A 14277-nucleotide genomic window follows, 5' to 3' on the forward strand; every position below is an offset into this window, starting at 1 on the left:
GGGTCAGGTATCATTTAAGTCGATCTTGTTTTGCTTTTTTTTTTTTTTTTAAGGTATGGTCCTAACTGATCTTAACTTTTCTCAATCAGTTTTTTTGGCTTTGACCTATTAGGTGGAAAAGAGCTGCAGAGCAATGGCACCTAGCAGGAGTTACTGAAAGGAATTACTGCAATCCATGCTTTAGCCAGACAGAGCCAGTCAGAGCTCCTGTTGAGAGTAGCATGCTTTATCCAGACAAAACTAAAGAAAGAAACAAAACAAACCCACCAGAGAAGAGTGCAGAGGGCACTGACTCGTGACGTGTGGAGATTCTCGTGCAGCTCTCGTGCAGGAGCGTTCCAGATGCGTGCAGTGCCATGTGCGAGCTGCCATCACGTGCCCAGCTTCCTCTTGCCCTCTGCTGATGGGTGACAGTTGTCTAAAAATACCGAACTTTTCTGAATGTTTATCTTAACATCTTTTCCCTGTACACAGATGGTTTGTTCAGGGCCTTTTGAACAGGAAGTGGTTGGCTCAAGCTGGCTGCTGATTCCTGCAGGAGCTAGATTACAGCTTTGGATAGAGCATGGCCTTCTGCTCATACTGAGTTTGTCTGGGGAGGGATCACTGGAGAAATCATTGGGACTGATGGCTGTAGCTGTTAGTGGTGCAGGGCTTGCATTTAGACTTGATTCACACTTTAAAGCGCTCTTTTCTACAAACTGCCTAGTGCATTTTTTCCTGTTCCACGGTAGAAGTCCAAGAGTGTGAGTGACTCACTTCCTGTGTTCTGCTCCTCTGGGCTCGTTTCTACTTGTCATCCGTCAGAAAGGCAGGATTTAGATCTGTCATGGTGTGACTGAGTTCCTTGTTTTTTTAAAACAAGGAAACAAATACAATGGTATTGGAAGAAGGCATAGTTCTCCTCGTTAGTCTGAAACTAACCTATGCTCGCTCTTGTTGCAGGCTCAAGAAATAAAGGTGTAGCTCTAATTTTCCTGCTAAAGGGTTATACCACAAAACTTGCAAGCTGCCTTAACGCAGTGCTATTTTATGTCTTTCTTTCTGATCTGTTTCAAAACATTCTGATTTTATTTTAATCATATGCAAAGGGAGTCTAATTTTTGTGGAATTAAATAAAAATAAGTAAAGGGAGCCCTTAGCTGTATTGCTGTACAAAGAGTGTTGCTCTTGTCCTGACTTGAAAATTACCTGCCTGAAACAAATCTAATATTAAACAGAGTAATAGCTTCCATCCATAGTAAATGAAAGGGTAATTTAATCCTACAGAAGAATGATTGTTCCTGAGTATTTTAATAATAAAAGAACGTAACATGACCTACCCTAGTATCATAATCTAGCAAACAGTCTGCTTCTTTTGATGCTCCTGGATCCTCCTCCCTTATGTTGTGGAAATGTGAAAGGACAGAATATTTGTTAAGAGCATGAGGCTAATAGAAAATAATAGGCCTTGAGTATCAGTTGAACAGTTATGACAGGATCCAAAGTGTTTTTTGAAAGAAAAGTGAGCATTTTTTTTTTCCTTTGCAGTTTTAAAAGATTTATTTTAGTTTTATCAGTATCTAGAGTTCCTTAGAAACCGTATTGGTCAAAAGCCCTGGAAGCTTGAGGGATCCTAAGTAAGTGTAACGTGGTGTTTGAGGATATGTATTGGAATAAAGATACTGAAAAGACAGAAGTATAAGCTTGGTTGGTTATTGCAGTGGAAATGCCTGCTGCTAATCTCTACCAAAAGGTCTATTTTAATGCTAGTGTTGAGTTTTAAGGGAAATACAGTAAGTTTTAAATTGTCCTGCGAGATCATAAAGTTTGTCTTATTTGAAACAGTTATTTTGCAGCCCAAATTGATGCTTAGCAGTAGATGGGATAAATTCACATGGCACAAGATTATTTTTAAATGCGAGAAGCATTTGGTGGAAAAATGCTTTCCTGTTGAAGATGAAGTACATAGCTCTTTGTAGCTTTCAGAAAGCGTGCTACACAGGTGGAAGTTCATTCTCATTTGTTATTAAATGAGAATCCAACATGTAGCTGGCATTTGTGAGTCTGATAGTGCTTGAACACCTACCTCTTCGTGTAACCAGTAAGTTATTTTTTCAGCATAGTAACCTTGGAACGAAAGTAGAATTATGTAAAGGAAGAGCCTGGAAATACTGGCACGTTTTTGAACATTGCATCACAGATGCATTTGGCAAGACATGACTGTGAAGCAAAGTTGGAGATAAATCCTTAAAAGCAGGTGTGTTAGCCTCTAAATATTGTGGGAAAACTGTCTGTCCTAACAGGAGACTGGAACTTGCTTTGCTTACAATGTAAAATTAATTGGGAAAGCTTTGGTAGACTTCAATATGTCCCAAGAAACCTAATCCAAAGGTTTTCTTTGTTTCTGTTCCCATTTATACATTTCAAGCTTCATCTAAAATTAAAGAATGGGGGTGGGGAGAGATGAAGGTTTTGAAAAGTTTAAGTCTTTCCATGCTCACCAGCAAAAACAAATAAAGCTGATGTTCTTTGGCTGTGCAAAGTGAATGGAGATACTGTATGGGTGTTAGTGGAAACCTGGAAGGTACAGATGTCAGGATTTAAAAACAAAGGAAAAACAAACAAAAACAAAGGTACTTTTTCCTCAAGTGTCTTTCTGAAGGAAGATTGGGAAAATATTTCCTCAAATTTTACGTTCTTATTCTCCCCCTCTCTCTCAGAGGACACTTGATCTAATTTTTTCTATGTGATTCTATTACATGTATTTTGTACCTCTTAGTAACTTCCACATCAGAATTTCGTTTTGCTGTGTAGTGAAGCGCTGTTTAGCATGACAAGGTTCAGTGGAAATAGTCATGAATACTGAAGCCTCCAAATAGACATCTATTTAAGCTGGGTTATGAAGATATGTTGCCTTCCTTCATGTACTTTATTTATATTAGGGTGTACCCTTAAAAATCTCTTCTCCTCAAAACTGAACCTTAAGTTATAAAAAAAAAAAAAAAAAAAAAAAAAAAAAAAAAAAAACAGGAAAACTTACATGTTGATATTTTCTGTAGAATTAAATAAAGAAGGTGCAGGAGTCTTCCAATCCAAATGGAGGGTGAAAGATTTTGTGAAGCATGCCATCAGTGTGAGAAAAGAAGCTTTTATTAAGCATGTAAGAAATTGGTACCAGGAACTGCTTCAAGGGTAGTTTCAGGGATTAGATAGCAAGGATGTACAAAAACCACTTGAAGTGGCTTTAGTGTCTTGCTTTTCTGCCCTTTTTTAAGGGCAGGCAAGTGTAAAACTCAGAAAGGTCAGAGATCCGTAGAAATCGACAAATCCTGATGAGGAAGCGGTATAGAAATTAGTGAGGGGATTTGAAAAGAGGGGCAGGGAGTATGGTTAAAAGTATAAAGTGAAGTGCCACTTTCACACTAATTTGGTGTATATACTGAAGTCATACACCGAAATAGGACCTGCACATACTCACCTACATAGACAGCTGGTTGTGACGATAAATAGTAATTGCATGCTGATGTGGGTATCTGAACAGTGTAACCATGTGAGTTGCTGTGCATTACAAAGTAGATGGCATTCTTGGGTCACTTTTATGCTGCCTTGAAGACTGAGGCCATATTTGAGGCCATATTAGAGAACTTGCAAAATAAAATGTCATACTCCTGTGACTCCTTTCCTATCTCCTAGAGTTAACCTGGTGCTTTGGCTGTTTCAGAGTTGTCAGCATAAAAATGATACAGCTTGAAGAATACCTTTTTTTTTCCTGTTATTTGCTCAGATAGTTCCTAAATAGTCACACTGAAGAGCGTGTAATTTGAAACGAGATAGGAAAGATAAGTTTTCTTCTGCAACACCAGCACATCAGCGCTAATGTGAAATGTCAGAGGAAAAAGTTGCTGAGAGATGACTGGCAAGGGCATGGTGCTGAGGCTATACAGAAAATTGAGCTGGAGAGATTAGTGAGCAGACATAGTTTATGTGAAATTATGGTTTTATATAAGTTCCATATTCAGTGTAATTCCAATCCCTAGAAGTGAAATTTAAGGGATATACTAAAAAGAGGGGCTGGTAGGGTTTTATTTTGGCAGCTGTTCATCAAAAAAACAAAACAAAACAAAAACAAAACAAAAAAAAAAAAAAAAAAACAACAAAAAAAACGCTTAGCTTGTGTTCTCTTGCTCAAGCATTTATCAGATGCTTGCTCTGCTGGAAGACCTAGTAGATGTTCCCACTTGTTTGATACTGTAGTGTATCAGATGGTATCAGTATGCAGGGAAACTGCACGTTTGTGTATGCAAATTAAGTTACATCCTTTTCAATGTTCTAAGTACTAGGGGTTTCTTAGCTACTGTGACTCATATTGGAGTCGCTTGTAAGAGTATGCCTCACAATCTGATTACAGATACCACATTTGACAATAAGGAGCTGTTGTTAAACCACATGGTTTGTAGGTATGCTTTGTCTCTTCTAGATAGTCCTTTGCATATGGGTAACATTGTTCTAGATTCCTTCCCCTTTTTTTATTACAAGGCATGTGACTCTGTATGATCAAAAAAGTACTTATTCACATTTAGCACAAATTAAATGTGAACCCTGAGGGTGAAAACCATCTGATACATATAACGTGTTGCATGATTAGATGTTACAGACTCCAAAACAGTGAACTGTTATTCTTTCTTGGAAGACCTAAATTGGCCTGTTTAGGCTTAAGTTTTAAACGTTCTTTAACCCAATGTGCCTGTTGCTCAAAATATGATACTATAAAAATACATATACATAAAAATTGTTGAAGTGGTCCAGTGGATGGAGCACGGGACTGCAGTGTAGGGCACGTAGCTTCTAGTTCTTTCTTTACTGTTAACCTGTTGGAAGATGTGTGCATTACTTTATTCATTTAACTTCAGTGTGATTTTGTGGGACTAAAGCTGCAAGCCCAAATTCCCTATCATCTGTAGTAAGCAGAGAGAAGCTTTTCAGGGGATAAGGGGGTAATTTCAGAGCACTTGAAATGATGCCTAAAAATAGGTAGTGTGAGCTTCTCCTTGTGTGAACTGGCTGTAGTCTCTTACCCTTACTTTGCTTAAGCATTCCTTATTTCTTATATATAGAAGAAGAAAATACTGTGGTACTAAAGATGAGAAGGATGTCCTGGTAGAAAATCAAGCTTCACGCACATAATGCTATTTCAGTTAAGTGCCATCATCATATTGCTATCTTCTGCTCTGGTATTATTTCTATAAATTAAGAGGATTAAAAATGTGTACAGATGGGTAAAGCAAGTAGACCTGATGGCTCTTGAACCATTAATGAATTGTACAACTTGCCAGATCACTTTGGCAAAGTCTGCAGTTTGGGTGTGCAACTTGGATATCTTGGTTTTTCAGACCCATAACTAATAAACTGATTGCATTTCAAACCAGTTCTGTACTCTTTTGGAGTTATATAAAAAGCTTTCATGTATATATATATCCTTTTAACATTAAACTTTCAAATAATTCCTTCATCTCAACAATCTGTATTCCTTCTCTTAAATTTTGAAGGATGTTCTCAATCTGATCTTTGCCTGAGGTGTTAGTGTCCTTAAGATCCCTTTGATTCCTGGAGTTGTATTACATACATAAGAGCCTCCATTAAAATGACCATTTTATGGTTTAGTATCATGTCAAGAGTCAAATCTTAGTTTCCGGCCCAAAGATTGTCACAGTTTTCATGATATGCTGGTTTCAGCTGATCTTCTGAAAGAGGTCCTGTTGCTCACTCCTTTTCCTGCACAACATTTCTGTGTGTGCCAGTATGCAGTTACGTTTGCCCCACAGCAACCCAGACCCAGAATTTACTAGAGTAGCCAAACTAATCGAACAAAAGATTATATTTTAGCAGTGTAATTTCCCCAATTTAGTTTAGTGTGCCGTCGCACAGCTACCTATAGTGGCACAAAGAGATGGTGTCAGAGGCCAAAAGGGCGGGGGAGGGCAGTTATGTGCTTGCTGGGTGTGGACCAGCTTGGATCAATCTGGTAAACCACGCTGTAAGTAAAAGGCAAGAGACTGCAGATGGGCATGCAGTAGAAAGCTGTGAAGCAACAGATGGGGAATGCTGAAGTGGTATTTTGGTAGCAATCAGACTCAACAGCCAGGAAAAAACAATTTTCTGTTTGCTTGTGCAGTCCTGGTCTGCTTCCTATCATGTAAACTGAAAGAGGCAGGAATTCCAGTGGAAAATGCATCATGTAATTTAAGCTTGTGCATAAGTTGTTTGAGTAGCCTCAGGTACTCTTTTAATGGTGGCAGCCTAAAAATAGAGACTGCTCCCGAACATCAGTGTCATCTGTGGTAACTGATAGAGTTATAGTGTACTTTGTTTTCCACCATACAGAACTGCCTTCCAATCTTACCAGGCTTCACTTTCTCCCTCTCTCTCTCTCTCTCTCTCTCTCTCTCTCTCTCTAGATAGATAGATTTTTTTTTTTTTTTGGAAAGCAGAGCTGTTGGAGCTTCTCTTTTTGTGGACTGACAGATGGCTATTTCCTTGGTCTAAAAGATCTGTGGTATCGATCCATTTTCAGCATGTGAGAAGACAAGGATTTACCACAGGAATAGTGTTGGTAGTACGTTACGGTACTTCTCATCATCTGAAGTTGTTTCTCTTTTAATAGTTTTAACTTTACACAAATGCCTTCTGATAGGGGTGACAATTTAGTGCTTCAGCTCGCTTGGGACAAAAAGCATTAGCGCTTGGGGCCACAGTGCTTTCCAGGAGCTGCCCAGCCCTTGTGGTACTTGGTGCTCTGACACCCTTGTGGTACTGACGCAAATGCCGGTGGCAGGAACGAAGCCGAGGTTCCTCAGATGGGGCACTGTTGGGGCAGTACTAGGGTATTATTACTGCTGCCTGCACGAATTAGAGGACGAGGCTTTTACGAGCTGAGGTGCCCGTCAGCTCCGCGTCCCCGCGGTGCAGGCCTCGCCGGGCGAGGCGGAGCGAAGCGCTGGGGCTCGGGGCGGAGCGGGGCGGCCCACGGGGCCGTGCGGGCCCGGGCGGCGCCGCGGCGGGGAGCCAGGCCCGCGGAGCGCCCCGGGCATGGGGCTGCGGCGGCGCTGCCGGTGAAGGAGGGCGGCTTTCATGGTGAGCGGGGCCGGGGGGCTGCGATCGGTAAATACGCGGCTGCCAGCGCCGGGGAACCGGCTGCCACCCCCACACGCCCCGCGCCGGTGGAGGCGGCGAGCCCCGGCGCCGGGCTGCGCCCCTCCGGCCTCAGCGCCCCGCTCGCCCCGTGCCCTGCAGCCAAAAGGCGGCCACGGAGCGGGGGGACCGCGGCCGAGCAGGCCGAGCGCGGCGGGGCCCGGCCAGGCGGGGGTTGCCCGGCTTCTGCCTCCCGGGGACCCGCGGCGGGCACTGACATGGCGGGGCCGGCGTCCCGGCGCCGGGGCCGGTCGGTGCTGAGGAGGCTTGGCGAGACGCGGGGGTTTCGCTGGGGTTTTGCTCGTAGCGGGGCTTCTGCCGGCTGGGAGAGCCCGCAGAGCCCGGCTGTGGGGGAGCAGGCCTGGGAGAAAGCGGGAGGCAAGCCCCGGTGAGCCCGGAGGTAAGGATGTGCTCCGCGTCGGAGGTGAGCGCTTCTTCCTGAACGGAGCCTGAAGTTAATTTAGGTAAGCAAGCCCTAGTTGCAGTCCAGGATTTAAATATATGCTGTGTTGTTTGTCACTGTAGGGGATTCGAGTCTGGTTTAAAAACGAAAAGCTTAAAACGAGCTATTGTGTGCCTATTGCAGTATGCCGATACGTGCAAATACTTCTGCTTGCTCCATCAGCAGATACTTGCGAGTTTGTGGAGGCTTCAGTCCCTTTCATTGCTGTATCACACAATGCTATGTTCAAATTTGCATTCTCTTCTTACCGAAATAAAGATCATTTTGAAGTGCTTTTGTTCCCTATGACTCTTTTTTTTTTTTTTCCCCTTCCTAATTCATACGCAGCCTTGTCACCAATCTGTCACCAAAGGACATTTTTATTACGTTTGGCTACTACTGAAAATACTACAAAGGACTCATACTGCTAATCTAATAAAACATGCCACTCCCATTTTGTGTGCCGGTCTGGCTGCTTTGCTGTAGGGTGATGCTGAGTAAAGCGCATCAGTGAATACTTGCTGAAACGTGGGATTGGCTTCTGCTACTTTAAGAGGTTTGGATAACTGCACTAATACCTCATTGTTGTAACTGGCCGCCCGTGCTCTGAAATATTCAAAAATAAAACATTCTTTAGTCAAGAAATTCCTGAAGGGATGATATTCATAGTGTTGGGCTGGAAAAGTTTGTGCTTAGGCGAATGAGATTTCGAAATAAATTCTACTGAATGAGATAAAATCCCTGTTGCAGCCCAGTGTGTACAGTTTTTTTCACCTTCCAGAAGCAGTTCTGCTCTGTAGTTGGCTTTCAGGGAAGGAAGACCCCGAAAATAGTTTTTGTAAGCAAAAATCAAGCAGCTTTTGTGGAACTTCTGTAATAAGCGTTGGGTGCTTGTGCTTTAATGTCAAGCTCAGCAATACTCTAAGGTGATCTATATGTGATGATTTCTGCATAGTTGCAGTTTCTTGTGGATGTCGGCTGGTTTTTCTGTCACTGGTAGTATCTCAAAGGAGTAAAACCATTAGATTTGGGAACAAGGTTCACCTCATCTGGGGAAGCGGTAATGTAGGTTAATATTTGACTAGGTTAATTTGTGAAAAATAGCTACATCCTAATAGAAACTAGGAGAAAAAATAAGCATTTACTTTGTTTCTATAAGTGCAGTGGATGTGCGATGTGGTTCGTGTGGCAGCAGAGGCACGTAATGAGGGCACACTCATGAGCTGGTCACCATCAGCTGCCTTCAAGGAGCTGTTAGTGCAGGAACCATGTCTTAGCGTTCTGAACATGCTGTCTGTCGCAGTACCTTTTCTACTATATCTCTTTGCTTATTTTCTCAATAGATTTTTTTTAATAGCTTCATCAGTACGAACTCTCTCCCTTTAATGGCCAAAGCTAAGCACTATTCGGTAGTTTAAATACATTTTTCTTGGTTCTTTTCCTTGTTGTCAAGCTGATGTCATGCATTAACTGGTATTAATGAGGCAGTCATTCCAAATTCATGACAATGTTTCCCGTCACAGCAATGCAGGCATCACAGGATTGATTGCTGGGACAGTACCCTGTTAGCAAACAAGGGAAAAGAGTGTTCCTGTGTCCCAGGAGCTTCACACAACTGCTCCTTTGAATCCCTCAGAACTAGCTTGAACTAGAATTGAATTGGACAGCATTAACATGGAATAACTTGAGTGGCTCTGCATTTATATGTGTGTTTTTTGTGTGTCCTTTAAGGAGGAGAAGACCTTTATGTTAGTGGTAGGCATCCTGGTTTGGTTTGAGTGATCCAGGCTGTCCTGGTTTTGTTAGCGGGTTGGATCTTTTGCCCAAGGAATGTTTTTAATTTTTATTTTTTATATAATTGGCAGGTTAGGTTGACAAAGAAATCAGTACTGTTTGAGGAACTGTTTGTGCTAACAGGAAAAAGGGGGGGAGGAAGAGACCGTGTTTGGGACACTGTGCTTAGTGCTCAGTTGCAGTGCTGAGTTTTCAGGGTATTGTGCATGTGTTTTTTTATGTAATAAATATGGTATAAACAAGCTATACAGCAAAGCAGGGGCTTTTTGGAAGTGGCAGAACTAATGGTAAAGTTTAATGTATCTATAATATGCATTTTGTTTTTCTGTAGGACTCTTTGACCATGTTTGTTCCTGTACTTAGTGTTTGCTGTAGTATTTCACACTTTGGGGTAGAAGGGAGCTGTGTAAAGGTTGTTTCACCCCATTAGGTCATGGTTTTTGTGTGTTTTCTTCCAAAACAGTGTTTGCAGGAAAAAATTGTATGGTATGTGTTACTCTCGTCCTCAAACGTAGATCACATTGACGTTAAGTCAGGGTGGAGGGACCTCTGGGGGGTCTGAGGCGCCTCTCAGACCAGAGTCTGCTTAGATGGGGACCCCGGGGCCCTCATCCACCTGAGTTTTGAATGCCTTCTAGGTTGGAGGTTCTACCTCACTTCTGGGAACTTGTAGCAGTTTCTGTCTGTTGTCTTCATGTTGTAAATACAAACATCTTAGAGACCTTGTAGCATCTTTACCACCCTGCTGTTTCTGCCTGGAAATCCCTGTGAAGAAGCCTTCTCTGAAGGCTGCACCAGGCCAGTTCCCTCAGCTTCAATTCAGGTGTCCTTTGCTCCAGACCTAGCATCGGGGTGCCTCTTAGCTAGACTTGCTCTGGTGTGCCAGTGTCTGTGTTATAAACACAAGTTAGTGTTATGCTCTGTTATGATTTAGGGTTGTCATACTTCAGGGTATTATAAGACGGGGAGAGGGCTCTTTTTAACCATAATTTTAACCCTTTTTTTGCTGTCACCGAACTTTTGCATCTGAAAATAGCATGGGTAGGAGAAATCTTACGATGAGACTTTAAAACTCTGGCGGTTTCTGGCTTCAGTTTCAAAACCGTGTAAATAAAAATATTTTAGATAGGTCTTATTTTGTACCTCAGATGGTTCGTGCTATTTCAAAAGCTCATACTTAGTATTTTATTAGTGCAGGCTTCCATCCAGAGAAACGTAAGATGCTTGTACGAATAGAAGTAATGAAAGAAAACATGGAAACTCATTCCTGAACTTAAATTTTACCATTGTTTTCAGTTCTGAGTTGATGCTAGCTGAAAAGCTTAAAAGAGACAGCAGTTGGGCAGAAATCGGAAAGCAATATCTTGATGACTTTTATAGACCCTGTTTAAATTCTCCTGCGCATCATCTTGGTGTTCTCCACTCTTGTAACTTGTCTTCTCTTTTGCTTGTGTAGGAATATGAAGAAAAAACTGGTCGAGCTCACAGACCACTCTCTCCTAAGCAGAATGTGAGGAAGAATCTTGATTTTGAACCACTCTCCACTACAGCACTTATTTTAGAGGACAGACCAGCGTAAGTTTTGAGAAGCACCTCAGTGAGGGTCCCTTTAAAACGAGGCTAGCAAAGCTCTTCTTACAGTATTTGATCACTCTAATTTAAACAGGTGATTTTAATTTTTAAGAGTATATTTTTTTCAGGCTAGTGAGTATGCAAGTGGAGTAATTATGAGGAAAATTATTCAAACAAAAGTAGTGTTATAGTAAAAGCTATGGCATTTAGTGGAAGATGGTAATTAGGAGAGCAGAGCTTTAGTTTTGAGTAATTCTAGCTTCTGAACATGAGTAAGGGATTTTTATTTTCCCTGAGAGAACATAAAGATAAAAATGAAGCTGGTATATGCTAAAGAAATTTAGAAGCAAGGATATGGTGTCCTGTTTGCACAGAGAAAGACCAAACCCGCATAAATAATGAAAGAATATAATGATTGTTCTGCAGTGGGATCAGCATCATGTTATAAAGGTTGTCAAGTACTAGAGAAGTTGTTCGCTTCTGTTACTGCAAAGAGATTCTTGCCTTTGCAGACCAGCCCCCAGAAGATTTATTTACCATGATTTACTCCCAAATTTCACAAGTTCAGTCATATTTAGACAATTCATGAATAATACACGTTTTTAGAGACATGGTGTCTGCATTTTTAATATTGCTGTGCGTTGGTACAAAGAACTGGCATAGCACAGGTCAATGCTTTCATCAACAAATGCATATGAAGAATGCTCATATCAAACTAGTTTAGTTGTAGGGTCATTTAAGACACTTTTGTTAGCTGGTAAGCTACATGCGAAGACTTCTTGGAACATCTAGAACAACCTAAGAGTGATTATTTGTTATAGCAGGTTTTCTTGTATAGAAGTGGAAACAATGTGTATTAGCTTACTTGTTTTATTTAAAACCTGTCTGTTAAAATCATTCTTTATGTGAGATGCTTTGAGACATACAGTGTTCAGCTGGATTCAATTAATGCTACGTGACAGACAGGACAGCATTCAGATTCTGCTTTTTTTTTTCCTAATGTTGTTAGGCTGAGGAACTTCTAGCAAAAAAACGTTTTAAAAGATTCTAGACAGTTGAATCATCGTTCTTTTGTCTAGTGGGGGAAACTGTTCTGAGCAACAGTGCTGTCCTCTAATGAATCTGTCTAAAAAAAAATCTCTTTAAATTGTTTACTTAGTTTACTTTTTTTTTTTTTAACCTGTTAGGGTTTAAGTAATTTCTTGTTGATCTTCTGCAACAAAAAAATGTAAGATTTCCAAAAGAAATGCAGTGAGATATTTTGCAAAATGGCTGCTCTTGGTTTCCTACTCACCTGTAGGGTTTAGGGAAAACTTCCAGGGAAAAATCAGTTAATATTACATGGTCTCTCTAGCTTTAACTGGAAAAGGTTGAATCTTAACAGAATCTTAACAGATACATCATCTGACATATATGATGATGTCATTAAGAAATGGAGAATATACAGAATGACTCCAGCTCCACTTATTGCTGTATAAGTGAGGGCAAGGAGCTAAACCTTCCGAAATAGGAAATGGGGTCTCTGAGATCAGAGAGGAAAAGGAAGCTGGTGTGGTGAGTCAGTACTGCATGAGTAAAGAAAATTATGGATGTAGTTCTTAAATGAGGTACACAGTGAGTGAATAAAGTTTCCTACTTTTATCTGTAGAGAGCAGTTTAAAAATAAAGCCACCAGCTTGATACGACTGTTTTCCCTTTATTTATGAAGATTAGTCTGTGGGTTCAGTCGGTTTAATAATAGAAATGCTGAAATTACCAAACAAAAGGAAATTGCTCAGCATATTTTGTGTATAAAAGGAGTCAGTCATAGCTGGTCAGTGTTCTTTCCTTTTCTTCTGCTGACTCTGGCAAAAAACATCTTTCCAAGAATCTGTTGGACTACTTTTTGATCAAATATTTTGACATGAGGTGGCATTATGCCTTTCTTTTAGAAGTGTCTAGAATTGTCTTTAGACAGGCATGCCAACTTTAAATACTGTTTTTTTTTTAATTTAAGGAACCTCCCAGCAAAACCAGCAGAAGAAGCTCAGAAACACAGACAACAGTACGAAGAAATGGTGGTTCAAGCAAAAAAAAGAGGTGATGGAATTTCTTGTCTTCAGAGGAGAGCAGTAAAGTTGAGGGGTATTTCTAAACCTGAAATACACTTGTGTCATTCAGTTTTTCTGTAATGTGAGAGATTTGCACCTCCCTTCAAAAGAGAATCAATCCAGGGAAGAGGGAAGGACAAAAGTAGTTTCATTAAAAAGCCCCACCGTCATTTGAAAAACATTCCAAGAACCTACCAGGAAAGAAATTTAAGAATTTCTAATTCTGAAATAATTGAGTAGCATCTGTCTGTAGGTTTAAAAAACTACTAATATATTGAATTAGACTGTCAGTTAAATTAAGAGTAGGTTTTTTAGAGAACTAAAAATTTTTGATAGTTTCGTATCAGGAACAATTTGTTGAGGCTGTAGTACGTAATTACATACATTTTGCAGATAGGAAATGTCATTATTTTATTTGATAATCCATCTCCCACTTCAAATTTACAACTTTCCTAAGGTTCTTCTTATCTGTCATTGTTTACAGAAGTGTCTAAGTAACATTGTGCTGTGCACATCAGGTGGAGCTGACAGTAGTGGTTTCCTGCAGGTATTTTTGACCATCTGGGTTTTCTAATAAAACCAAGCATTGCAATAATGGGAAATTTGAACTCACGGAAGTTGTGTGTCCAGGGAGGGCTTCTGGAAATACTTTTTTTTGCAGCCGGCCAAACCCCTGAGCCATATGAAACAGTGGGAAGGTGATAGAAACTTGAAACTTCCTTGCTTTCTGCAGTTGACGTTTCAATAAAAATAGGCCATTTGAACATCATAGACCTACCAGGGAAATTCATCCTCCTCTTTTATGTGACTCCCATGTCAGTATATCCATTTAATGGTTAGTAGCCCAAAGAAGATTATCTGTTCTTTTGTTGCATATATGATAGATGGTTTGGAAAAAGTTGGAGTAATGCTCAGGTTAGGCATTGGGCCAAGTCTGTGTGCTGTCTGGATGGGAGTACATCATTCTGCCCATATAAATACCTAATAATACATTTTCCCTACAGCCACTCCACAGATGAACAACTTGGCAGAGTAATGTGTTGTGTAGAGGTCAGAAAATCAAAGTGTGTAAGCACTGTTTTCATACAGAGACGAATGCAAGCCCCCATTTAGGCAGACTTACAAAGAGCTGGTATCAAAGCTGAAAATATTAGGAGACAGTATGGTCCAGGCATGGCTTCTGTTGGGTTTTAAAGTCGACCCATCGGG

General features: G+C 40.8%; 1 protein-coding gene across 2 annotated transcripts in view; it reads left to right on the top strand.

Moving 5' to 3' along the window:
* The window catches only part of TBC1D14 (TBC1 domain family member 14), a 66783-nt gene that overhangs the window by 26818 nt on the left and 25688 nt on the right, over window positions 1–14277 (top strand). Inside the window, exons 1-3 of one of the 2 annotated variants that reach the window (XM_040555624.1) lie at window positions 7002–7113; window positions 10863–10981; window positions 12975–13057. In XM_040555624.1, the coding sequence (XP_040411558.1) occupies window positions 7111–7113; window positions 10863–10981; window positions 12975–13057 (205 nt within the window). In that variant the 5' untranslated portion in view covers window positions 7002–7110. Of the gene's footprint in view, window positions 1–7001; window positions 7114–10862; window positions 10982–12974; window positions 13058–14277 lie in introns of those variants that run through there. The other variant, XM_040555623.1, reaches the window with a different exon arrangement.

This window comes from Cygnus olor, chromosome 4 (genome assembly GCF_009769625.2).
Source record: "Cygnus olor isolate bCygOlo1 chromosome 4, bCygOlo1.pri.v2, whole genome shotgun sequence".
Lineage (NCBI taxonomy): Eukaryota > Metazoa > Chordata > Aves > Anseriformes > Anatidae > Cygnus > Cygnus olor.